The sequence below is a fragment of the Balaenoptera physalus genome (genome assembly GCF_965194825.1).
Source record: "Balaenoptera physalus genome assembly, chromosome: 3".
In the NCBI taxonomy this organism is placed as follows: Eukaryota; Metazoa; Chordata; class Mammalia; order Artiodactyla; family Balaenopteridae; genus Balaenoptera; species Balaenoptera physalus.
Window position 1 is genome coordinate 172,291,832 of NC_138890.1, and position 24,689 is coordinate 172,316,520.

Sequence of the window (24,689 nt, forward strand, 5' to 3'; positions counted from 1 at the left end):
CATCTAAACCCATCACCTCCCAAAGGCCGCACCTCCTAATGCCACCACATTGCGGCTTCAACCTATGATCTGAGTGGAGACAACTCAGTCCATAGCAAGGGCTAACATCGCTACCCTACATGGCAGCAGACAAACTGAAGTGATTTCATTAAAACTTTAACTTTTCTTTGCACTTAGCCACATAAGGTTTTTAATCTTCTTTATATTCTTAGTCTCAGCAACATCTCTTAGAAACTATTATTTCTTTTTGAAGTTGAACATTACTTTCGCTTTCACGGAAAATTAATAATTTAGCAAATTGTATTTAAGGAGAACATAAATTGTAATAGAAGTATTTCTGTTGATCAATGCATGTGTCCGTCCATACGGGGCTTAGAGAGATGTCTACAATGGCAGTCACCTAATGGGTCCGTGGTTATTTCTGGGTGGTGGGGTTGACTGATTTTTAAAGCTTTCTGCTTTTTACCAAAAAATACACACAAATCTGTTTTATAAAAACAATACCATTATTTAAAAATCAGCATAAAGCACAGTCCAAATCAGTCTCTCATTTTAAAGCAACGAGCAAACAGAACCATAGAGGCACGGTGTCACGCACAGCCGTGCTGTCACCAGTTCGTAAAGGAGCCACTGGAGAGCCGCAGGGTGACAGACCAGGGCCTGCTGCTGGCTCTGCAGGAAGCTACTCAGATTCCTCTTGGGTCCATTTGCGGGGTGCCCGAGAGATGTACAGGGATGGGGCGGAGCTTCATGATGTCATCTGCTACCCCTCCTGAGAAGCCAGTAGTCATTTCTCTTGACCTAGAGACTGGAACTCAACGTAAGCAAGTGTTTTCTTCCGATTGTTATTCCTCTTTGGACAATCCCCTCTTTGCTCCGAGGGTCCAGCAGTTAAGAAGACGGGCTGTGGCATCAGACTGCCTGGGCTCCCACGCCAGCTCTGCACCTATGGGCAGTGTGAGCCTCACGCCCTCTCCTATACCACCCTCTCCTACACAGTAAGGAGGCAAGACCCTCTCCCTCTCCTGGGAGGGGTGAGGGCTCAGTAGGGCCAGTGACGATTAATACCATGACAAGTACTGAGGACCACTCGCCTGATGGGAGCAAAGGAAAAGCGGAAGCACCCAGCTGCTACGGAACACTCCGGAACACTGAGCCGTCTTCCCAGCCCAGCTTCTGACTTACTTCCTACGGGCTTACTCTGATCCTAAGAGGCCCTTTTTACTCTTACCAATCTTGCAAGCTTCCTTTCATTCCAGGCCTTAGCCTGTGACTATTCTCACAGGTCCCCATTCTTTGGCATTTGGTCTCAGTTCTATACTCTTATTTCTATCCATCATCTTGTACTTAGGTTTAGTTCGTCTGTCTCTTGTGAGGCAGTCTTCGAGAGACACCAACTCTTTAGACAGACTCCTCACCCACGTTTCTACAGGAGATAACTTGTAACAATACTTCAGAATTTCTTTGCATTTCACAAGCCATGCAACGTACCCTCTTTTCTATTTCAGTCATTTCAGAGTTATACTTCAATTTTTTGATCTGTTTGCTTACGTTTAGAAAAGACGCCAGTAACCAAAATCCTCCTTACTGCGTGGCACTAAGGCCCCCTCCCCCCCGCCAGTTCACCAAGTTCCTGCTTCTGGCTCTTTCTCTGGGGGCACCAACCCCTTCCTGGGAGGCAGCAATGAACACAGGGGCTTTTCTGTCAAGCAGGCCTGCGCTGAGGCGCCCGTTCTTTTATCTTCTGGTTGCACCCTGGGCGAGACGCTTCTTCATCTACCAAGACTTAAAACGAGTTACTGTCCGGGGGGAATTGGGAGAAAGCAGGATGTGCAGCGAAGGCAGCGCCTGACACCAAGGAGGCAGTCGGCAAACGCTCGCCAGTCCTGCTTCTCGGCCTTTCCACTGTCTTCCAGAAAAAACACAAGCCAACGATTCATCAGATGCTTCGTTTTTCATAAAGTGTAACTTCTAAGAATAACCCAGACGGCAGGAGCCCTGCTGCCTCCACCACGACTGCCCCCAAGCAGCTTCGGACGTCTGGGGGAAGCAGGAACTCCTTGTACTACAGCAGCAGGATGGGCTTCTGGTCCCCGGGGCCTCCCCCAGTGCTCCCCCACCCACCTCCCGCATCTCTGTCATTGGTCATCTGACCGGCAAAGTCCTTATGGGAGGACCTGGGCCCCCTCCCCCAGTCTGCCCTCTCTAGGAAGGCAGAAAAGCAAATGGCCCTCGGCAGACACACGAAAGCCAGGTCTGCAGAGCAAGCTGCTAGTTTCCAGCCCCGCGTCTTGGGGACGGCTCCTTCGTTTAAGTTCTTCGTTTAAGAACTGTTTGCAGCTCCGCAATGTCAGAGCTAGACTGACATTTCCACATGCAGCACCTTTGGCCAGATCACATCAGCCTGCCTAGGCTTTGCTTTCCTGTCTCCAAGACAAGAGAAACACTACCCGTTTCGTGGGCCTGCTCTGAGGACTCCGGGAGGAACCTGGTGCAGACAGCCGACCCCGTGCTGGAGTCCCTGCGCCCTGCTGCTGCTGCCCAAGGACACTGCCCGGTGGCAAGAGGCCGGATTACGTCATTAGCCCGTGTGCAGAGGTGCAGAGAACCACCACCTGCCTGCTGGACCAGACACCCCGAGCCGTAGGAACCCATTTTATGCTTCATGTGCTACTGAAACAGCAGCCCTCTGAAAAGGATTTATACTAGAAACGCAGAAACACAATTTCTGGAGCTTTCCAGTGGCAACTTGCTGAGTAGCACAGCTTTTGCTGCTGTTTGAGTTTGGATTTATTTAGGCAGCAGTTACCGAATCAAGTAAGGAATCTGTGTTCCAAGTAAGGAATGTAAAGTTACTGCAGTTCGGTGCTGTCCAAACATAAGACCATTTTAATTTCAACTAAAATTAAAAACACTTAAAATCCAGTTCCTCAATCCCCTCAGTCAAGCGCTCAGTGGCCACACGTGGCCGGTGACTACTACACTGGGCAGCACGGAACTAGAGCCCCCCATCCTCACAGAACGTTCCACAGATGGTGCTGCTCTAGTTCTGACCTTCCCAGGCCCTCACTTTTGCTTCCTGCACTATACACAGAACATGTGCTAAAAGCTGCAAAGAGCTCAGAGAAATAACATAACATCCACTCCTTCCACTCTGCACAGAACAAGACCAAAATCCCAAACAACTCTAAGCAAGTTACACAGGGCAGCACACACATACCTGATAAATACATCAGGAAAAACCTGAAAGCTCTGGGAAGACAAGATTCTTACTTAAATACCTAGAGGACACATGACTCAGGCATTGTTTAAATTTTTAAAAGTAGAAAAGTTTGTCTTGGCTCAAAAGGAGAAAGCATTTCCACGCATCAGGTGGGTCTGTCTCCAGCTGTGCCCGCTGCCTGCCCTGAAGACACCAACTCCAAGTCTTCAGCAGTCTCTCCAAGAGAAAAGTTTTGGCCTGAGAGGGAAAGTTGTCTGTATCTGGTTGGCAACAAGAAGTTTGGTTTCCGTTTCTTTCGAGAAGAGAGGAGAAAAGGAAAGGAGCAGCCCTCCTAATTCCCCCACCTGACCACTCACACAGCGAGCCCATGTCCCCTTTCTCTAATAAGCCCTGCGAGGGCAATGGGGCAGGCCCTGCTCCACGGGTGGGACGCTGAGGCTCAGAAGTCAGAACCCTCGATGAAGCCAGCCATGCCCAGGCCCGGGAGCCAGGGTACCCGCGATGCAGGCCAGCCAGAGCAAGCTCAAGGCCTCGCATATGCTTCCCGATGCTAACGGGACGGAAGAAGAAAAACACACAAATAGTTCGATTTTTCATTTCCCTTTAACTACTAGCATTCTAGCCATTCCTTCAGATTCCCAGGATTCCAGAAACGTTAAGATCACCTAAAATCTCTTTCAAACATGAAAAGATATAAACTACCTACATCCACATGTTATCACTTAGGAAATTAACTCTGATCTCAAACCACAGAGAGCTTAAATGATTGTGCGGAGCAGCTGATTTGGGAATTAAAAAAGAGCACAAGCCCACCATAAAAAGACATGGTACTGATAATCAAAGCCGCTCCCCACCATGGGGAACCTCAGAGCCCTCAGTCAAGTCCACCCTGTCAGTCAGTGCAGAGAAGGACAAACTTCTGCGCCGAGCCTCGCAGGCCAGGGCGGGGCCCAGCCTCCGTCCCCTCCCACCAGCAAAGGGAACACAGACTTCCGAAGCCCAGGCCACATGCGAACAGGTGACAGGATGCTCGCCAGGTACCAAGTTTTCTAACTTTTCATGTCAGGTATTAATTTTATAGCAAGAAAAAGACCAGGTGGAACTAAATGGAGATGCCTTTCTAACGGAGAACAGAATTTTTGTTGAATGTTTTGTTTTTACATTCTGTCACAAGGCATAAAACTGATTTAACCACTCTCTTCAGGAAGGCAGGCAGATACACTGCAAGAGATTTTACTTCATTCTGCATTTAAATAACTTCAGAGTTGGCAATCAAGTCTGCAGAAATTCGAAGACAAACAGTGAAAGTTATTTTTAGCATTGGGTTTATTTAAACTCTGCAGACCGGCCACACCTCACTTGCTCCTCTAAGCTGCCCGAGTCCTTCTCTCTTCCTTCCTTCCTTTCATTCACTCACTCACCAGACACTTACTCAGCAGCGGCTCGGTGCATGCTTGGCACTGGGAATGCAGGCTAGGACGCAGCCCATCTTCCCCCGAAGAGACCCAGGAGAGCAGGGGTCAGTTTTTAAAGCGTAGTAGTGACTCCACAGGAAGAGACAGAGCTCTGAGGCGGGGCTTCTGGGCAAGACACCACTCCCATTAACCTGCGCTGCAGGACAAGCGGTGCAGGGTCTTCTGCAAAGCAAGGATGCACTGTGGGGATCCACTGTACTCAGACTCTGGAGGCGACTTGGGTGAGTCACCGACCTCCCTCCCCCAGCACAGGAACGGCACCTTTCCTAAGCTGACCAGTGCAGGACACCTCACAAACTGGACTTTTCAATCACTGTAACTTCCGTATGTTTATCCACATGGCTTTCACATAACCTCTTCTCAGATGACATATTTTAAGAACAGTCCACGTGCGAAAGGCACAGAAAGGCACTCACAGCTATGATCACTCTGGCTGTCCCTGAGTTCAGGGGTGAAAACCAAGCCAGAGGACAGACAATCTGCAAGAGTCATCGTGATGGGCTGGAGTCCAGTCAAAGGAGAGAAGTGTTGGAAAAGAAAAACACAACCTGTGTTCACACAGCACAGAAGTCTACGTACGAGAGAACACCTGCACATGCAGCAGGCAGCCCCCAGAAGATTCCGTACCCTGACCCCCGGCACCTGCGGCCGTGATGAAATTGTCACTGCTCCTGTGATTATGCTGTATGATGACTACGTGCCCTAAACACAGACAGTCACGTGGGTGGACCTGACCCAACTCCATGAGCCCTTAGCGCAGGCGGCTTCCTTCAGCTGGCAGAGCCATCTAGAGACTCAAAGCCCTGTGGTGGGGTTGGAAGATGGAAGGGCCTAGAGCCAAAGGATGCAGGTGGCTTAAAGGAGCTGAGAGAGGCCCCAGGGGGCAGCCAGCAAGAAATCAGGGACCTCAGTCCTATACCTGCAAGGAATGGAATCGTGCCAACAACAGGAGTGAGCTCGCAGGAGGACCCTGAGCCCCGGCAGAGCACACAGCGGGCAGCGCCGAGACGGCAGCCAGCGGCGTGCCTGCGCAGAGAACCCAGCCCCCAGCGCCGACCTCTGACCCCCAGAACCTGTGAGACACCAACGAGTGCTGTCGTAAAGCCACTGAGCCCGTGGACATTTGTTACACAGCAGCAGCAAACCAGTGCAGCATGGACATCCTAGCATAAGACATTTCATTTTCAGTGCAAATCCCAAGCCGTCGGGGAGAGGCACCTGTGAGCACCTCACTGGGAGGCTCGTTCGTACTGGGGGCAGATGTCTGCGGCACCTGTCTCGATTACCGAGACCACCCACCTGCCCTTCCTCGGGTGCCACACCCACTCAGCAGCCTTCTGAGAGAAGAAATCCCTGACAAGCTGACCAGAGTCTTCTAGGCAGGCCTCTGCACAGCTGTGCTGGCCAGTGGCAATTTCCAGGTGACGCTGCGGCTTATGACAACCTCCTGTGACTCCAGTGAGTGAGATTCAGTCACCCCTCCCCGGTGAGCCTGCCTTCTGGCTGTACCAACAAAGTCAAGTTTCTGAATCTGAACATCACAGGCTTTTGTTTGTTTGTTGACTACAACCCTCTTCTACTTCACAACCAAAAACCCAAATCTTAAGCCATAATGACCTAACCACGGCACACAAAGCCTTATTTTCCAAGGATGACTATTTATCCCTCCTTCTATTTACACGAATCCATTTAAAATGGGGGCCAAAATTTCATACTAAACAGAGACCAAAAGAAGATCTGAGACTTTATTTTGAAAAACAGATCTTAAATTCTGAAAATCCTGTTTACTTTAAAACACTTAAAAATACTTTCAGGAGCAATTAAGTCACAACCACGTGTCACGTCTAAGCGGCAGCAATGGCATCGCCTTGGCACTGCTTTTCCATCCAGAGCTCACAGCAGCAGGACGTCCGCTTTATCCCACCCTGACCTCCACAGCAGGAGCAGTCAGGAGGCCATTTTCTACAAGATCATTCGAGGGCCCACTTTTCAGAGGACTCCTAATATCCTGACCCTCCACTTCCAGAGCTCCGTCCCGCCCCTCCTCCTCTTCCTCCTCCTCCTCCTCCTCGGCAGCCCCGTGCTAGCTTTGCCCGTCCTCGTTTACCAGCACCCAGGCATCACTTTCCCCGACTGTCACAGCCAGCATCTCGTGCTGGATTTTCAATTTCACTTTGCAGAGAGACTGGCCGTGGCGCGAGAAGCAGGGACAAGGACGCAACTTTCACGCAGGGAGGAGTGTCCGAGTGGGAGCTAATTTCATGAACGGTCAGTGCAGCAGCAAACTCGTGCCCAGCGCGTCACCCTCGGGGCCTCCAAGGAGGAACACTCAGAAAACAAGGCCCACGTGTGCCACCATCTCACAATAACCATTCCTGTGCATCCCCGGATGTTTACAGGGAGAGCTGAGAATGAGACAAAGGCAACCAGAGTGGTGACAGCCATGGTCCATGGCGGGTCCCGCTGGACCTTCACCTGTGCCCTCCCACTGGTCCCCTAAGGACGAGCCGTGGGAGGCCATTCGTTGGACTGTAGGTAGTGCCACGTCAGGCTGGGGGCACAGAGGGAGAGAAGGGATCCTGAATCTTCTCCAGGCACTGACTCGGGAGAAAGGAGAAAAGAGAACATGCGTGGAGTCAGAAAGAACCCAGGCCGGGGCTCGGCGGGGCACGCTGGCCACTCCTCTGAAACGACATCTGTCGGCTTCTCACAAACTTCAGGCTAAGTGAATTTTCTTTGAGGGAACAGAGGATGTTAAAAAAATGAAATACTGTCAAGGGACCCGCAGGGAGGGTGCTGCGTGTGACCCTGCACACTGCGGGCAGGCCTGAGAGGACAAACGCTGAACACAAGCCAGGGCAGGGCCCGGACTGCAGGCGTCCGCCAGGGCGCGGGGTCCTCTCCCATTCTAGGATCTCCCTCCTGGGGGTCTACAGGGCACCAGGAAGGATGCGGCAGAGTATCTGAGGTCCACGCGCCCACTCTCACTTATGCAGGACTTCTCTTTACCTTTCAACTGGGAAGGTTTCTGAAGCTGTTGAGACTGACCCAGGCAAAGTCACAAAGTACTGCTGGGTCAGGAGACAAGGGCCGGAGAAAGTGGTGGCAGTCAGAGGCCAGGACACATGCTCAGGGTCAGCCTCGAGACTGAGAGCTCAACCAAGGAAACAGACTAAGAACCAGAACCAGCGGCAGCTCCACAACAAGAATCTGGCCTTCTCCGCTCTGAAGGTTCTCGCACTAACTCCTGCCCACTGTCACCTGCCTTCTCTTCGTCTTACTCAAGGATGAAAACAGGTTGGCCACCTTAGAAGGCGGCCGCCAGGCAAAGTTTCCAAGGGCAGAAACCTCTCCAAGAAAGAAGGAATGGTGCCAGCTGCCACACGGGCCACCAGGCAAAGGCCCAATGGGGCTCAGTTGACGCTACTCACACTCCCACCCGCCAGCAACCGCTTACCCTTTCTTGAGGACTGCAGACACTGTCTTTCCAGAAATGCTGTCCTGACACTAGATGGGCTGAGCAACTTCTCATCAACAAGCTTCTTTTCTGCTGGCTGGCCTAGAATCTCTTATTTCAGTTCTTTCCCTTTCTAAGCCACAAGTGAGAGACCTTCTGGGGGCCTTCCTCATCACTCTGGGTAAGCTGGTAGCCTGGAGCAAGTTCCAGACACAGCTATTTCTCGATACCAGAAAGTTAGCTGGAGAAGCCTGGCGGGCCCCGTGGAAATGTCTGCTCACGAAGGACGCCTCCCTCCGGTGCACTCTTCCTCCGCTCCGCCCTTCTAGGTGGGCAGTCCGCTAGGATTCAGAGCAGCGAAGCAAGCGCAGGGTACTCACCCTTCCAGGCGCGTGACAGGCAGTCCCAGCAGGCTGCTCCTCGAGGCAGGGACGGCAGAGAGTGGACAGGCCCAGGGCCACCCATAGAGGCGGGCAAGGAAGGGCGGCCAACAAAGCCCGCCTATTTAGATGGGCCAAAACACAGAACTCCTGGCCGCTTCGGAGCCCACTCTTCAGCCCTACACGACTTGGAGCCGACTTCTAACAGGCTGGTAGGGGTGGAAGCGGGGGACCCTGACAGAGAGGGAGTGGAGACCCCAGGCAGGGCCCAGAGGGACAGCACCCGGGAAGCAGGCCGGGTATCAGGCTTTGCCTCTAACCTAACGGGGGCGAGGGAGGTGCCCGGGGGTGGGACCTGACCCAAGCTGCTGCCAGAGGAGAGCAGCTCACTGGCCACGCCGGGAATAGTCCAAGGGGGGCAAGAATGCGTGATGACCACCTCGGGGTTCGTGAGCAACCTCACTAGAGACGACAGCCGGCCACGTGACGGTGAGGAGGACAGGCAGAGAGAGACTGAACAGGCAGGGCTCATGGGCCCTAGGTGCGGGCACCCCGGACTCAGGTTTCCAAGTCAGGATCCTGAGGCTGTCTCTCCCATGCCGACCCCTCCCCCAGATCCCAGGGCAGCACCTGGCAGGTGGTAGGCTCATTTATTAAGGAAAGCGATAGCAACCTATGTACTGAGGCTTACTAGAAACTATGGATGAGAAAACAGCTTCCAGAGCCTGAGCAGTTTCAACAAGGGCATCACACTGGCACTGCTACCACCTCATGAGAGGAAGAAGCGGGACTCCAGACAGTCTGGGCCCAAAAATGCTCTACAAGCAAAGACCACGTGCCTTCTGTTTTCCAAGTGCTAAAACACAGAGTCAATTCCAGTTACAAGACAGGCTGGAAACCTACAGGTCCCCCGAAGAACTTTTACGTTTAACGCCATACATCAAGAAACTGTGTCCGGGACTTCCCTGGTGGCGCAGTGGTTAAGAATCCGCCTGCCAATGCAGAGGACATGGGTTCGAGCCCTGGTTGGGGAAGATCCCACATGCCACGGAGCAACTAAGTCCGTGCGCCACCAACTACTGAGCCTGCGCTCTAGAGCCCGCGAGTCACAACTACTGCACCCGCATGCTGCAACTACTGAAGCCCATGCGTCTAGAGCCCATGCTCCGCAACAAGAGAAGCCACGGCAATGAGAAGCCCGTGCATCACAATGAAGAGTAGCCCCCGCTCGCCGCAACTAGAGAAAGCCTGTGTGCAGCAACGAAGACCCAACGCAGCCCAAAAAATAAATAAATGAAAGGAAGAAAGGAAGAAACTGTCCCCACCACCTCTTCTTAGAAAGTTCTACAAGTAAGAACTGGAGAAAGAGAGGGAAGAGGAGTCTGGGCTCCTCCTTGGGTCTGAGTGCATGCTCAAGGCTTCAAGGAACTTAAGAAAGTAATGCTTCCAACCCACACCAGGTGAAACGAGTTGCAGAACGCAGCTGTTACTGGGTATCATACACTCTCTAAAGTAGTATCAACTTAAGTGTTTTACAACACACTTCAAACCAGAATAAATAGACCTATGAAGAGAAAAAGTTACTTGAAGAGATAATTTCAATACCTAGCAATTGAGGGATTTCTAAGCTTCTAATGTTTTCCAACCCTAACACCCAGGAAAATCATTAGGTGCCCTTTAAGTCAGCATGAGATTGTACAAGGAGAGTTTATGATTTAAGTCCTGAAATACCAACATAAAACCTACATACAGATATCTTGTTTCCAGGTGCTCAGAAAAGCACAGGAAGGTAAGAGGGCTGGGTAAGTAGCGCTCACACCTGAGCAGCGTCACCTGGGACTGCTCCAACACAACACACACCCACCTTTTTTTACCAGTCTTTGCATCTGTAATTGCACTAGCCCTAAAAGGAACTTCTAATCCCCTATAGGCTGATGTGGAAATACATAAAACAGAAGTGACGCTTTCCAGAGAATAAGTATTTGCTACAAACCTTACTTTCTTTGAATGCAACTAACTTGTTTAAAAAAAAAAAAAAACTGCAGATAATGCTATTTGTCACTTTCGGCACAAAATTAAACCGTAACATTGAAAACCCCTCCCGAAAATGTCATTTCTAAATTCGCTGTTGGTTAAATTGTATCGCTACCAAAAACCTAATCCTCTTTCAAATGGATTTCCGCTGAGAAACAAAGTTACATTTAACCAATATTTACCTGCCACTTAATTCAAATTCCTGGCAATACTATAATCCTCTGCAAGGTAACATAAAACTCCACACCTATTTGCACCCGACTTTGACAAAAGGTCCCTAACCTGTCGGGGTGGGGTGGGAGGAGATGGAGAGAAAGTTAGGCGACCTCCTTTCCAGTTTCGCCAGGGAGAAAATGAAAACATCCGCACAAATCGGTCTCAACGGTCCCTTTCCTGCACTGATAGTGCAAGAATCCGGACATTTCACTCGTTTGTTAAGAGGAGTTTAAAATGGAAATAACAACAACCTCCCAGGGAGTCGGACGATGGCCTCCAACATCCATCCTCCAAATAAGACGAGAGCCTGGATGGGGACCTCCGAGCTCCCGCGGCGCTGCCCGGGGAGCCCCGCGGCGGGGTGGCGCGCCCGGCCGGGCCGGGATCCCCACGGGAGGGCGCCACCCCCCCGCCCCCCTCCCCGGTCCCCGCTCCGCGCCATGCGCACTCACCCTTGGATACCCGGGCTGTAAGCGCGGCTCTTCCACGGCGTGCCGGGCCGCGGCGCCTGGGGCCCGGGGCCGCCCCCTCCGCTCAGCGCGGCCGCGCGGCTGCCAGACAGCAGGTAGTTGAGGCCATACGTGCTGGCCTTGTTCTCGCGTTTCCGGCGGCCCGGGTGGAACTGGTGCTGCAGCGGGGAGCCGGCGGGCGCGGGGCCGCGCGGCCCGGGGTGCCCGTTGGCCGCGCCGGGGCCGCTCGAAGGACCGTCGGCGAAGTGGAAGAAGGCGCCGCCGCGGCCTCCTCCCGCCCGGCCGAGCGAGGCGCTGCTGGAGGACGACGAGGAGCAGCCGGGGCTCTCCGTGCCCGACTCGGCGTTGGACGAGGACGACGACGACGACGACAGAGACGGCGACTTGTGCAGGCGCCGGGCGCCCTCAGCCGCGGGCCCGAGCGCCGTCAGCAGCGCGGGGGGCAGCGCGGCGGGGCCCGGCGCGGGTGGCGGGGGCGACGCGGCGGGCAACGCGGGCCCCGCCAGGCCGCCGCCACCCAGCCCGGCCGTCCCCGCCGCGGCTGCCGTGTCCAGTGCGGGCGAGTTGAGGCAGAAGTAGGACGCGAAGCCCGAGCCGCCGCGGCCCACGCCCTGCGAGGTCTCCCAGATCTGCATCCACAGGGCATTGGCCGGCCCCTTCTGCTCGGGCTGGATCCAGGCCACGCGCGGATCCATCCACGCGCCGCCCCGCGGGCCCGCGCGCCCGTCCGCCCCGGCCCCGCCCCCGCCGCGCCCCGAGCCCCGGCCGCGCCGCGCACGGACGGACGGACGGGCCGCGCGCGGCCGGGCGGACGGACGGGCGGGCGGGCCTGCGCCGCGGCTCAGGCCGGCTCGCGGCGGCGGCTCCCGTCGGGGTCCCGGCTCGCGGCCGCCTGGCGGGGCCCGGGCAGGCCGCGGCGGGCTGCTCAGGCCTGTCGGGCTCCCTTCACGCGGCGCGGGGCGGACGCGGGGGCCGCGGCGGCGGCGGCGTTCCACTCGGGCCGGCGGGAGAGGCCATCGGAGGGGGCGGGAGGCAGGGCCGAGGGGGCGGGCCCAGGCGCCGCGCAGCCCGGGACCCGCGGGAGGGCCGCCGCCGTGCGCCGGGCCCTCGGTCACGCTCGCGCCGCTCACTCCGCGCTCCTGCAGCGGCGGCGGCGGCGGCGAAAAGACACTCTCGGCGGCGACAGGGCACGGGGGAAGGAGGGGGCGCCGCCGCCTCCGCTCCAATGAGGGGCGGGGAGGGAGCCGGGTGGGGGGTGGTGGGGAGGAAGCGCGGCCTCCCTTGCCGGGGCCGGGACGCCAGTGCGCACGCGCGGCCGATTTCAAATCCTCACTAGACACCGCCGCCTTGGTTACCGCGCCTGCGTACTGGGGTGCTCCTCGGCGAGGCCCTGGGGGGGCAGGGGGGCACCGCGTTGGAAGGATACGCGACAGGGAGGGGCTGGAGGGGGGCGGCGACGTCGGCGGTTTCGTGGGCCTTTCTAGACCAAACTGGGCTGCGGTGGGGCACGGAGAAGCCGCGAGGCGGCGCGCCACCCTCGGCGCGGCCGACAGCCCCACCTCCCTCCGTCGCGCACAGGCTGAGGCGTGGAGACATGCGCGCTGGCCCTGGAGTACCGGCAGCCGCCTAGCCGCGCCGCGCGTGCGCAGGGACGCAAGGCCGGCGCTGCCGGTGGACATTTCCGCGACCCCGTGCGGGGTCCTCGCCCTCAGCCGGCCGACCCTCCGGACCTGCGTAGGGAACTGACAGGTCCCACTGCGGTCCCGTCGCTGCTCCAGGGAAAGGACAAAGATACCCCAAGCCCCCTCCCGTCCATCAGGGTCCTGCGTGCCGCCGGTCACGCTGCGGTCCCTGTGTCGGCGACCTCACAAGTGCTCGCCGGCGTCCTCCCGGAGGAGCAGGTCTCACACCCTGCGGCCCGGCCGGCACCGGCCCCTGAGCGGCTGCCAGGAGCGGGGCCCAGGGGCGCCCTGGCAGAACACTAATCTGCCGGTTTCCTCACAGGCTATTTTAGTTTCTTTTAAAAATGATTTTCTATGCAGAAACGGGTGTAAAAACGTTCAGCTTAGCTCACTGGAGCGATTTCCCGAGGCAAGCTTGGCAGTGCTGCCCATCAGAGAAACAGCCCGTGTACGTGGGTGTCGGGCGCGTGGCCTTGGCTGTTCGAGCTGGCACAGGGTTGGCAGGATGCATTGGAGAACTGCCCAGCTGTCTGCTCTTTTGAGTTCCCCGTGTCCAGAGGATGCTCTGAGCCGGGTCTGACAATAGTATTGTTTAGAATGCAAAGCTAACCACGCAGTCTGTGAGATCCAAAGCAAGCCTGCCGGTGCCATGGGAGCCCAGACTGCCTGCCGGACCCCGCGGCACCCCCCCCCCCCCCCCCGCTCCCCGCGTCCTGGCCTGAGTCCGGGGAATGCGTTCCCGGGCCAGGCGACTTCACGGCACCAAGCCAGGACCCTGAGGCTGTGTGCCTCACTCCCACAGCGCCTGGGCGCCATTCCTGTTAAATGTGTGGGAACAAGGCGTATTTCAAATGGTCTGTTCCTCGTCTGTGTCAGAGATGAGTAGACGTTACTAAGTGCTTGACGCCTCAAACCTTGTACCGACATGAGAAGTCCGTGTATTGCATACTAAGGTTTTTTGCCAGATGATGTTACTTGATAAAAGTGGCTATTTCGGTTCAGACTTTTTCAGTACCTGTGTATTGTACATGTGGAAATTATGATCAAGGATTAGAACATGTCCAGTTAAATAAACTCCAGAAAATCGTACACAAGCAAGTCAGTCACTATTCTGGAACTGCTTGCTTCCAGTGACTCAGGCCAAAATCACTGGAGTCATCCCAGCCTCCTCTCTCTCCATAACCAATACACCCTCTTGGCTTCACCTTCGGAAACAGCCAAAGCCCTACAGCTACCCTCAGTCCACCCTACCCACTACCTACACCCCCCTTCAAGCCACCAATATTTTTAGCCTATTTTAAACAGTGCCTTCTAGCTGGTTTCCCCCATTCCATTCTTACCCCTTTGGCATTGTCTCCCTACAGCCACTTGAGTGATCCTTTAAAAAAAGAATGTGGACTTAAAAAAAAAAGATCATGCCACTTTTCTGCTCAAAACCCTCTGGTGGCTTTCTTTCTCACTCAACCTTACTATGATCTACAAGTCCCTGCATTGTCTGGCACCCTATCCTAGCCTGATCAAGTCACAAGCCAGTGGGCACACTCCTACCTCAGGGCCTTTGCACTTGCTGTTACATCTGCCTGGGATGCTCTTCTCCGTGATGTCCCTCCCCACTCTCAGGTCTTAGTGAGGACTTCCAAGTGGCTCTGTTTAAACTACAAAGCTAGCCTTCAACACTCCCTACTACCCTACCCTGCTTTATTTTTCTTAGCATTTATCTCCGTTAGTTTCCTAGGGCCACATAACAAAATGCCACAAACCAGATGGCTTAAAACAACAGAAATTTATTCTCTCACAATCCTGGAGGCTAAAAGTCTGAAATCAAGGTGTTTCCAGGGCCGTGCTTTCTCTGAGGGCTCTGTGGGAGAACCTTACTCTTCACTTCTGGTGTTGCCAGCAATTCTTGGTGTTCCTCGGCTTGTAGGTACATCACTCCAATCTCTGCCTCCATTGGTGCATGGAGTTTTCCCTGTGTGTGTGTCTCTTCTCTTCTTATAAAGATACCATTTACATTGGGTTGGGACTCATGCTGTTGACCTCATCTTAACTTGACTACATCTGCAAAGACCCTATTTCCAAATATGGTTACATTCTACTGGTACCCAGGGTTAGAGCTTGAACGTATCTCTTTTTTGGGGGGGGGGGCGGACAGAATTCAACCCACTATACCATCTAATATAAACATTGTTTACCTTGTTTGTCATCTGTGTCCCCTCACCTCGTTGGAATATAAGCTCCACAACAAGAAGAATTTTTATCTGTCCTTTTCCCTGCTGGGTACCAACTCAAGGACGGTGTCTGGCACATGACAGGTCCTCAGTGAACACTGGTGGGGTGACCAATGGTCGCCAAACCGACCCAATGGGAATGAAAGCAGGAAGTTGCCTTGCCGAGCTTCCAGGATCTATTACACGGGTTGTCGTTGTTTACTTGTTTTCAACATTTCAAGCTCCCCCCATGACCTCCCACTCTGTCTTTGCCGTTTGCCTCTAGCTAATCCCCCTTAGTTTGATTCATCAGCCACCAGTCAACTTCTTGTAATTATATCCAGATTTTTATATTTATGCATTTGATCAGAAATCTTTTATGTAAATTAGAAGCAGTATATTTCTTTATGTAAATCAAGAAACAACACTGGGGCTTCCCTGGTGACGCAGTGGTTGAGAATCTGCCTGCCAACGCAGGGGACACGGGTTCGAGCCCCGGTCTGGGAAGATCCCACATGCCGCGGAGCAACTAGGCCCGTGAGCCACAATTACTGAGCCTGCGCGTCTGGAGCCTGTGCTCCGCAACAAGAGAGGCTGCGAAAATGAGAGGCCCACGCACCGCGATGAAGAGTGGCCCCCACTTGCCGCAACTAGAGAAAGCCCTCGCACAGAAACGAAGACCCAACACAGACATAAATAAATGAATAAATAAATAAAATTAAAAAAATAAAAATTAAAAAAATTTAAAAAATTAAAAAAAATTTTAAAAAAATGCTGACAACTACCACAAACACCACACAATCCAGAAAAATAAAATATTCAAAGACAAAAAAAAAAAAAAGAAACAACACTGAGGGCAAAATGCAGTCTCTGAGACTCTGGGCAGGGGAGGTCTTTCTCTTTGCTTATCAATTTTCACAGTAAGCCCAACATTTACCCTTTTTGACCAAAACCCACTCTTCTCTCTCTCCTGATATTAAAGGAGAGGTGATATTTGAGATTACATTACAGTTTTAGTGTTCTCACGAACAAATGGTTTCCAAAGTGTGTTTCATGGGCTTTCTGTACCTGAATCAGACATGCTGGTTAAAATGCAGGGATCTGGGGCTCATCCAATCTACTGAAACTTTCTAGAAGTGAGACCCAGGAATCAGTATTTTAAGTAAATTCCCTGGACAATTCTTAAGCACAGTAAAGTTTGAAAACCTCTGCCTAATCCAAGATTTCCAAACTCAATTGCTCACAGGAACTGACTAGGTAATATAAGTAACTGACAAAAAATCAGTGTGTGTGTGCACACGCGCACGTGTGCGTGTGTGTATTAGTCAGCTACTGCTGAGTAACAAACCACCCCCAAACTCAGTAGCTTAAAATAAGTGTTTGGTATTGCTCACAAGTCTGTGGATCAACTGAGTGGTTCTGCTGGTCTGGGTCAGATACAGCTGAAACTGGCTTAAGTTTACTTAGATGCTTCAGTCAGCTAGAGGGTACACCGAAGGCTGGCTGATCTAGAGAAGCCACACTCACAGGGCTGGCAGTTGGCTGGCTAGCAATTGGCACACCAGGGTTGACTAGCCCGTGTGTCTCTCATTACCCCTCAGGTTGGCCCCAGCTCATTCTCAGGGTGGCTGAATAGGCTTTCAAGAAAGCAAGCAGGCATGCATGAGGCCAGACTGGCATGCCTCCACTTCCTCCCAATCTATGAGCCCAATCAGGTGACCAGGCCTTGGCAAGATTTAAGGGGTGGGGAAGTAGCCTTCACCCCTTGATAGAAGAGCTGAAGTCACATTTCAGGGGTCATGGGATGCTATGAAGGGAACAATTAGGGCCACAGTGTGACATGAATGAGGAATGGTGGAAACGAGGGACCCTGGAGAGCACCTGCCTGCCGTAAAGGACCACAGACGCTGCTCTCCAGCTGGCAGGAATGCAGGACTCACCCAAGGTACCAGAGATGGCCTTTCTCACAGGAAACTGGAAATGCAGAAATGAGCCTGAAATGTCCTGTTTTGAAATGTCAACCTGTAGGCAGGTGCTGCTGGTTGCCCACTCAAGTCGTTTGGCCCTGCTGCCCCCCTCTGTTGTAGCAGGCAGAGCCCCCTTTCTGCCCAGGTGTCAGCATGGCCAGGTACACAGGAAGGGCCCACCTTCCTTGGATCAGAGGCTGAATCATGCCGCGTCTACGTCCCTCCTGGGGGTCTCATTCTCCCTGCCAGCACCAATATAAGCACGGCACACGACTCTGTCCTAGAGGACAGGACCTGCAGGAAAGGCTGCCGGACACTCCTGGGAAAGTCTTCAAGGTGAACATAAAAGAGACATCCAAGAGGAAACTCCCCTCTTCACCGCTGGACACAGTTATATAGGATGCCTGGCACTGCTGCAGCCACGCTGAGGCCAGAAAAGAGAGGGGACCAACGCTCTGGGGGCCGAGCAGAATGATGGAAAGAAGATGCCCTTGGTTGCCTCACTGAGCAACAGAATCAGCCACAGCACTGCCTCCCTCTGCAGACCCCTTGGCATCTGAGGTGATGACCACCCTCACTAGTTGAGGCATTTTCTGGACGGGTCACACTTTGCTGCAGAAATCACCTTGATACAGCAATTTAATTCAGAAAATGCTACCATACAGTGAGAGCCAGACTAGAATAGTCAGTGGGTTACATGTAGCTTATGGGTAATCTCTGGTCCCTGGCAAGCAAATAATATGATGGAGAAAAAAGAGATGAGAGAAAGCGAGAGAGCGATCCACCTGTGCTGTGCCCTAGTGATTCTGTGTTCATGATCAGAGGTTTCCTTCAAAGAGCTATATTCCTGCAAAGGTGGGTGCTGGACTTTTTGAAAGTTGCAAGCACTGGGGCCACTCCTTAAAGGAAATCTAGAATATATATATGTATAACGGAATCACTTTGCTGTACAGCAGAAACTAACACAACATTGGAAGTCAACTATGCTTCAATTTTTTTCTTAAAACGGAAATCTTGGAAGTGAGCATTTCGGTATAATGAATGACCTTCCTCTTATCATTAATTATGGAAATTTTCAAATTTATACAACAGTAGGAGAGAATCTATATAATGAACCCCTGTATACCCATTACCTGGATTCAGTAATTATCAACTTGTGGTCAACTGTGTTCACTCATATCCTCACCCACTTTCTTCCCTTCCAAATACGTTGAAGCAAATCCCAGCTAATATATCATTTCATCCATAATATTTCAGTAGGTATTTCTAAGTTATAAGCACACTTGCTTTAGAACAAAACTATGATATTATCCCATCAAGGTAGTAATAAAAATGTCTTGATATCATCAAACGTCTGATCCATAATATAATGAATATCTTTGATTATCTTACAAAAATTTTAATAGGTTGTTTTTTCCCCAAAGTTCTATATATTGCAATGCTTGATTTGTATCTTCCCAGGTTTTTAATCTATGATTTCTCCCTCATCTTTTTCTCTTTTCTCCTGCAAGGGTTGAGGGGGTTACAGTCTGTTGTTGAAGAATTTGGCTCCTTTGTCCCACGGTCTGGATCTTGCAGTTATATCTCCCTCTGGTAACATCTAACGTGTTCCCTGTCATCTCTCTTTTCTGTAAATTGGTCTGTTGGATCAAGAGTCTTGATCACATTCGGCTTCGGTCTTTTTTGGCAAGCGTGACAACGGCGGAGGTGGATCTGTGTCCCTCAAGCGCCTTTGATGAGCATCGCCTAAGACCCTCCGTCCATTATTCCACCAGGGCGGGGTCACCACATTTCAACAGCACAGCCGTCCCAAGACGCCCCTTCCCACCTGAGACGCAGAAGATGCCGTGCAGATCGTCCGGTCTAACTCCTCACAACCCCGGATGAGGACTCTGAGGCTGTCCTGAAACCCAGACTTCTAATATTCTGGCCCAATCGGGTCGACTGGAGTGGGGGGCTCAGCTAAGCAAGTCCCGTCAGTTAGACCCCATACGAATTAACTTCAATATGTCACGCAAATATGACATAACGGAATACGGAAGGAGTATTCCTGTGGAAGGCATATGTAACAGAATTTGGGAAATGGTCTGTAGGGAATCTATAAACAGGGAGCCCATAATCATGCTTTGACTCTCTCTTGTCCCAGGATGGACACCTTGACCCTGGTGGACACACGTGGTCCTTCACCATGAGCTTTGAGGGGGGCAGGGAGATTTTCAAAAGGCTCCACCTAAAAAGCCTAAGGTAACCATGTGACGAGATGGATATGTCAGCTTGGCTGTAGCAATTATTTTACTATGTACAGGTGTGTCCAGTCACCACGCTGTACACCTTAAATATGCACAATTTTTCCTTAAAAGTAAAAGAAAGAAATGAGGTTGAATTTTTAAAACTTTATACGTACGTTCAAGCATATTGAAAAAATTTTGGTTTTGAAAAAACAGAAAATATATGTTTAAAATGCTTCAAAATTAACACTAAATAAATGTATAATTGACAATATTAGAAGTGTGTGAGCATAAAAAATGGTAAGCCTCAGTTTTCTGCAAAATCATTTTATGTGGAAAATCTAACTTCCTCACAATGTAAGATAAATGAAGTGTATTCCATGAATGTTGTTCTCCACCATTTTAATGTCTCTATGATAAATAATAAAAAATAGATCAGTGGTAAATATTTGGAGCCAATTTTTTTTAAAGGCTCCACCGAGACATGAAAGAAACCAGCTTCATCTTCCCTAGAACAACAGCTGACCTTCTCCTCTCCTTCCCTTGTCTTCAAACAAGGGCCCTGGAATTAAATCTCCCAATGTGATTTTTAAGTTGGTTTTTCCATCCGTGTCTTAGTGTATTCATTGAGAATAGTTTCATCTAAATGGATAAAGATGATGTGGTACATATAAACAATGGAATACTACTTAGCCATAAAAAAAGAACGAAATAATGCCATTTGCAGCAACATGGATGGACCTAGAGATTGTCATACTAAGTGAAATAAGCCAGACAAAGAAAGACAAATATCATGGAATATCACTTATATGTGGAACCTAAAATATGACACAAATGAACTTATCTATGAAACAGAAACAAACTCACAGGCATAGGGAACAGACTTGTGGTTGCCAATGGTGGGGGGAGGGATGGAGTGGGAGTTTGGGGCCAGCAGATGCAAACTATTATGTATACAATGGATGGACAACAAGGTCTTACTGTATAGCACAGGGAACTATATTCAATATCCTGTGATAAACCATAATGGAAAAAATATGAAAAAGAATGTGTGTGTATGTATATATATATATAACTGAGTCACTTTGCTGTACAGCAGAAATTAACACAACATTGTGCATCAACTATACTTCAATAAAATAAAATTTAAAAAAAATTTTTTAAAGAATAGTTTCATTTAAAGCAGCAGAAAACTTCACTAACAGTGGCTGTATTTGTTTCCTGGGTCTTCCTGTAACAAATCACCACAAACATGGAGGTTTAAAACAAGTGTAATCCACTCCCTCATAGTTGAGGAGGCCAGAGGCCCAAAATCAAGGTGTCGGCAGGGCCGCGCTCCCTGCTTCCTCTAGCTCCTGTGGCTCCTGGTGTCCTGTGGCTTGTGGCTGCATTGTTTCCTCCTCTGCCTCTGTCTTTCCACGTAGCCCTTTTCCTGTGAGTCTCCCTGTGCCCTCTCCTCTTCTTATAAGGACACCAGTCACTGGATTTAGGGCCCACGCTAAATTCAGCATCATTTCATCTCAAGATCCTTAACTAATTACATCTGCAAAGACCCTATTTCCAAATGAGGTCATATTCTGAGAATCTAGGTGGACATTAATTTGGGGGTCGGGGGAAAGATACTATTCAACCCACTGCAGGGGCTTACACAAAAGCCAAGAGTTCTTTTTCTCCCATAACTAAGAGTCAGGAGAAAAAGCACCCCTGGCAGGGTGGTCCAGCATCCGAGGATGTCTGAGCTGACACGCCCGTGGCTCCCCTGGCCTTTGCTCCAGGGCTACCCCAGGCCCACTCGTCATGTCCACAGTCAAGGATGGAGGGAGGTGAGGCAGGGAGGTGTCTCCTGCTTGTGGCCCTTTTTTATCAGAAAAACAGAAATTTCTAAAAAGAAACTAGATTTCACCTTATATCTCGTTGACTAGAACCAGTTATAAGGCCAACCCTAACTGCAAGAAAGGCTGGGAAATTATATTGAGACACAGAATGATCAAGAAAGGCCTAGACCAATGTGAGACATTGCTGGTGCTGGGCGTATGGCCATGTTGACAAAAACCGGGGTCTCTTAGCTCAGAAGAAGCAGGCAGTGGGTACTGTGTAAGCCCAGTGTCTGCCAGCCCAGTCTCTTCTGAATTTGGTCCCTTGAGAGCTTGTTTTGATAAAATCCAGGTTCAGGTCGACATTGACCAGGGTGACCCCACTGAGACAACGTGCCCTCTGGTTTCTTGTCAGGATCAGCGGATGGTCCCTTCTCCCGCCTGACTCAGAGGCAGGCAGGGCTTCTCAAGTGGGGCGGATTTTGCCTCCCAGGAGACATCTGGCAACGTCTGCAGGCACTTGTGATTGTCAGGTCTCAGGGGTAGCTGCTGAGCCTCTGCTGTGTGTCAGGCACAAAGATGACCAACCCAGTCTCTGAACCACACGCTCTGGGTGGAGAAAACACAGTGATGTGCATGGCGTTCTGGTTGTTGAGGGGGATACAGAAAAAGGGAGCCTGGAGGGGGTGTTGCTAGATGATCCTGCAGGATGCAGAGAAGTAAGCCAGAAGAGGGAGGTAGAGGCAGGCAGATGAAGGATGTTCCAGGCCTGGGGAGAGAAACAGCCCTGAGGACAGACACGCCTGCCCTCCTTGCATCCGGGCCCAGGGGATGGCCACAGAAATCTAACACGAGGCTGGCGCTGCAGACCAAGGCCAGGCCTGGGAAGACCATATTCCACGCTGCAGCACTTTGGAGGCTATCGGAGTCCCCATGGAAAGATTTGCACTGAGGAGTGACAGGGTCTGAGCTGTGTTTTAAGAGGCTCACTCTGCCTTAGGAGATGGAATTGTGATGCACGAGGGACAGAGGTGAGGAGAACATGGCCTGGGGAGAGAACTAGATAGTCAGTAATGGGCACAGTATTAGGTTTGCAAAGGAATATTTAGGAGAAGATAAACTAGTTCGGGTCAGTAGCTGTAGATGGTGTAAGAAACGCCCTCAGATCGCAGCGGCAGGACGTAGTGAGTTTCTCTCTCATTCACATCCCCATCCAGCTGGGCCCGATGAGGCCTGGGTGTTGGGAGGGAAGGGACTTCACGGGGTCCCTCAAGGATGCAGGCTGTCTAATTCAGGAGTCCAGCGGTTCCCTGGGGCCTGGCAGGCTCCGCTGGTTCTCGGCAGAGGGCCGGCAGGAGAGGGAAGGAGCAGGATGGCGGGTCCTGCAGGAGGTTTGGGGCCAGGCCTGGGGTGGCCGACGCATCTTCGGCCCACATCCCGGTGGCCAGAACTCAGGCTCATGGACCCACCTAATCGGAGGGGGTCTAGAAAGTGTAGTCGAGCCGAGAGCCCCAAACAGAAAGGAAACGGGTCTGGTAAACACACGGCACTGACTCTGCCATAGAATATGTTTTGGAGGTAAAACCCTCAGCCCTGTAATTGATTCCACCCGGAGGAAGGGAAGGGGGAGGAGCCGGAGAGCTTCCAGGTTTCCAGCGAGGAGCCTGAGGACAGACCTGCTGACGGAGAACGCGGGAGCCCGGCCTTAACGACGAGTCTGACCGGGGCTGTCCTAAAAGCACCGCAGAGCACTTAACGGGCACCACCTGTTTTACTGTGTGTGTGCCCTGCACCCCATTATAGGAGAAATGTAGATGTAAATGCATGTAAATCTACGATGTAAAAGACAGCCTGCATGTGAAACAGGAAAATTCTCGTTTTCCAGTTCTCATTCTTACCTAGTAGAGGCCCCTTGGCTTTCTTGTTTCTCCCACTCCCTGGAGAAGCCTTTACAACCAGAGGCACCTACTGAGTGTTTACTTTACACACCAGAGTCTCAGACACTTCCTGCAGCTGAAGTCGCCGGGGGCTCTGTCCCCGCCCCTGACAGAGGTCACTGGCAGCCAGGTCCAGACGTTACTGCCACAGCCCCTGGCATTCGTAAGCTCTATACAGAGAGGCAGTCATAGGTAAGTAAACCCAGACGCTCTGTCTCACGGAGTTTGCTGAAACTTCCCTGTGCTTTAGGACTGTAATGGGGCATACGGCCCATTCTTAAACCCAGATCTGTTTCTCTGGTTAAGAACAGGGGCTGTGGAGCCAGCTCACTTTGCAAACACTCTGCCATTTCCTGACGGTGAGGCCTTGAGCAAGCTGATTAACCTTGGTGGCCCTGATTTCCTCATCTGCAGAATGGGGACAATAGTTGTAACCTATGAGTAGGATTGTGTGCAGATTAAAAGAGTCATACATGTGAAGTGCTTACCAGAGTGACTGGCACAGAGCACATGTCCTACATGCGTGTTCGCAATGTTATTTCGCGGAGATTCTTAAAGAAGCTAGAACTTTCCCGGCATCCTTAGTTTCCTAGTTATCTCCTCCTCTAACTGAGGGGAAGGTGCAGTCAAAGGCCATGCTCCCTGCTTTCGGCTCTTGGTCAGGATCCAACTTCCCTGGTGATGGAAGAGAATAGTTTATTGCCCTGCAGGCCTGAAGAACTAATTCATTTTTCTATTTCTCTTCAGTCCCAGACAAACCCTCTGGATGTCTGTTTTGTTCTATTGTGCAAACCAGGACTTGGGCGGGTAGACTGGAAGCACCTCTATTTCCAATCATTGCTAAACCATCACTTGAGTCAAGATCTTCTGTATATGACGTTTAATAACCAGACACAAGAGGGGCCTCAAGACCCACAGACACGTGTCCTTCCTCACAGGCCAGGGCGAGAGGAATCTGAGCCGGGCGATGGAGACGGTGCCTACACCCCCAGCAGGTCGCCCCGTGTGCTCTGTGAAGGGTAACCGAGCGGAGGGAGGAATCCAGGCAGGGAACCAGTCTGGGGCCACAGCAGTTCCACGGAAGAGATACGGGCGCTGGTCCCAGGATGTTGGGGGCTGATGGGGACCAGGGGGCAGGTCCAGCACGGAGTCTGAAGGTAGAATTATTAGGATTGACTGGGGAGTGAGGCAGAGGAAAGAGTAAAGGGTCCACCCGGGTTGGTGGCCTGAGCAGCTGAGAGCCTTCCTTTCCCAGATGGAGACACAGGGAAAGAAAGAAGCATCCCTTTTGGAAACGTTAGGTCTGAGATGTCCCTGCCTGACATCCTCGGGGGATACCCAGGAGGCGGTTGGCCACATAAGTGCTGTGTTTGGAAGAGAAGCTGGTCTGAAGAGGCGTGTCTGGGAGGGAACCCTTCACTGCTGGCCTGTAGTGCCGATGGGTGAGCTCAGCCCGGTGGGCGTGGGTGACAGGGCAGCCGAGTGGGGGTGGGACCAGCCTGATGGCACAGGGCAAGGCGGCTCGTCGCCGTGCGAATTCGCTGCATGGCATTTTAAACCTGTTCAAATTTCTGAGTAGATTTAAGATGTGTGTTGTCA

At 51.9% G+C, this 24,689-nt stretch overlaps 1 protein-coding gene and 1 long non-coding RNA gene across 3 annotated transcripts in view; one reads left to right on the plus strand and one right to left on the minus strand.

Annotated features, from left to right (window-relative positions):
* The window catches only part of TENT4A (terminal nucleotidyltransferase 4A), a 47,133-nt gene extending 31,564 nt beyond the window's left edge, over nucleotides 1–15,569 (minus strand). Inside the window, exon 1 of one of the 2 annotated variants that reach the window (XM_082454370.1) lies at nucleotides 11,238–15,569. In XM_082454370.1, coding sequence (XP_082310496.1) covers nucleotides 11,238–12,934 — 1,697 coding nt within the window. In that variant the 5' untranslated portion in view covers nucleotides 12,935–15,569. The remainder of the gene's footprint in view (nucleotides 1–11,237) is intronic. The other variant, XM_082454369.1, reaches the window with a different exon arrangement.
* Nucleotides 11,242–19,785, plus strand: LOC309657255. Its single transcript, XR_014261741.1, has 2 exons — nucleotides 11,242–11,350; nucleotides 18,765–19,785. It is a non-coding gene; the product is annotated as an uncharacterized lncRNA (long non-coding RNA).
* The last annotated feature ends 4,904 nt before the right edge of the window (nucleotides 19,786–24,689 follow it).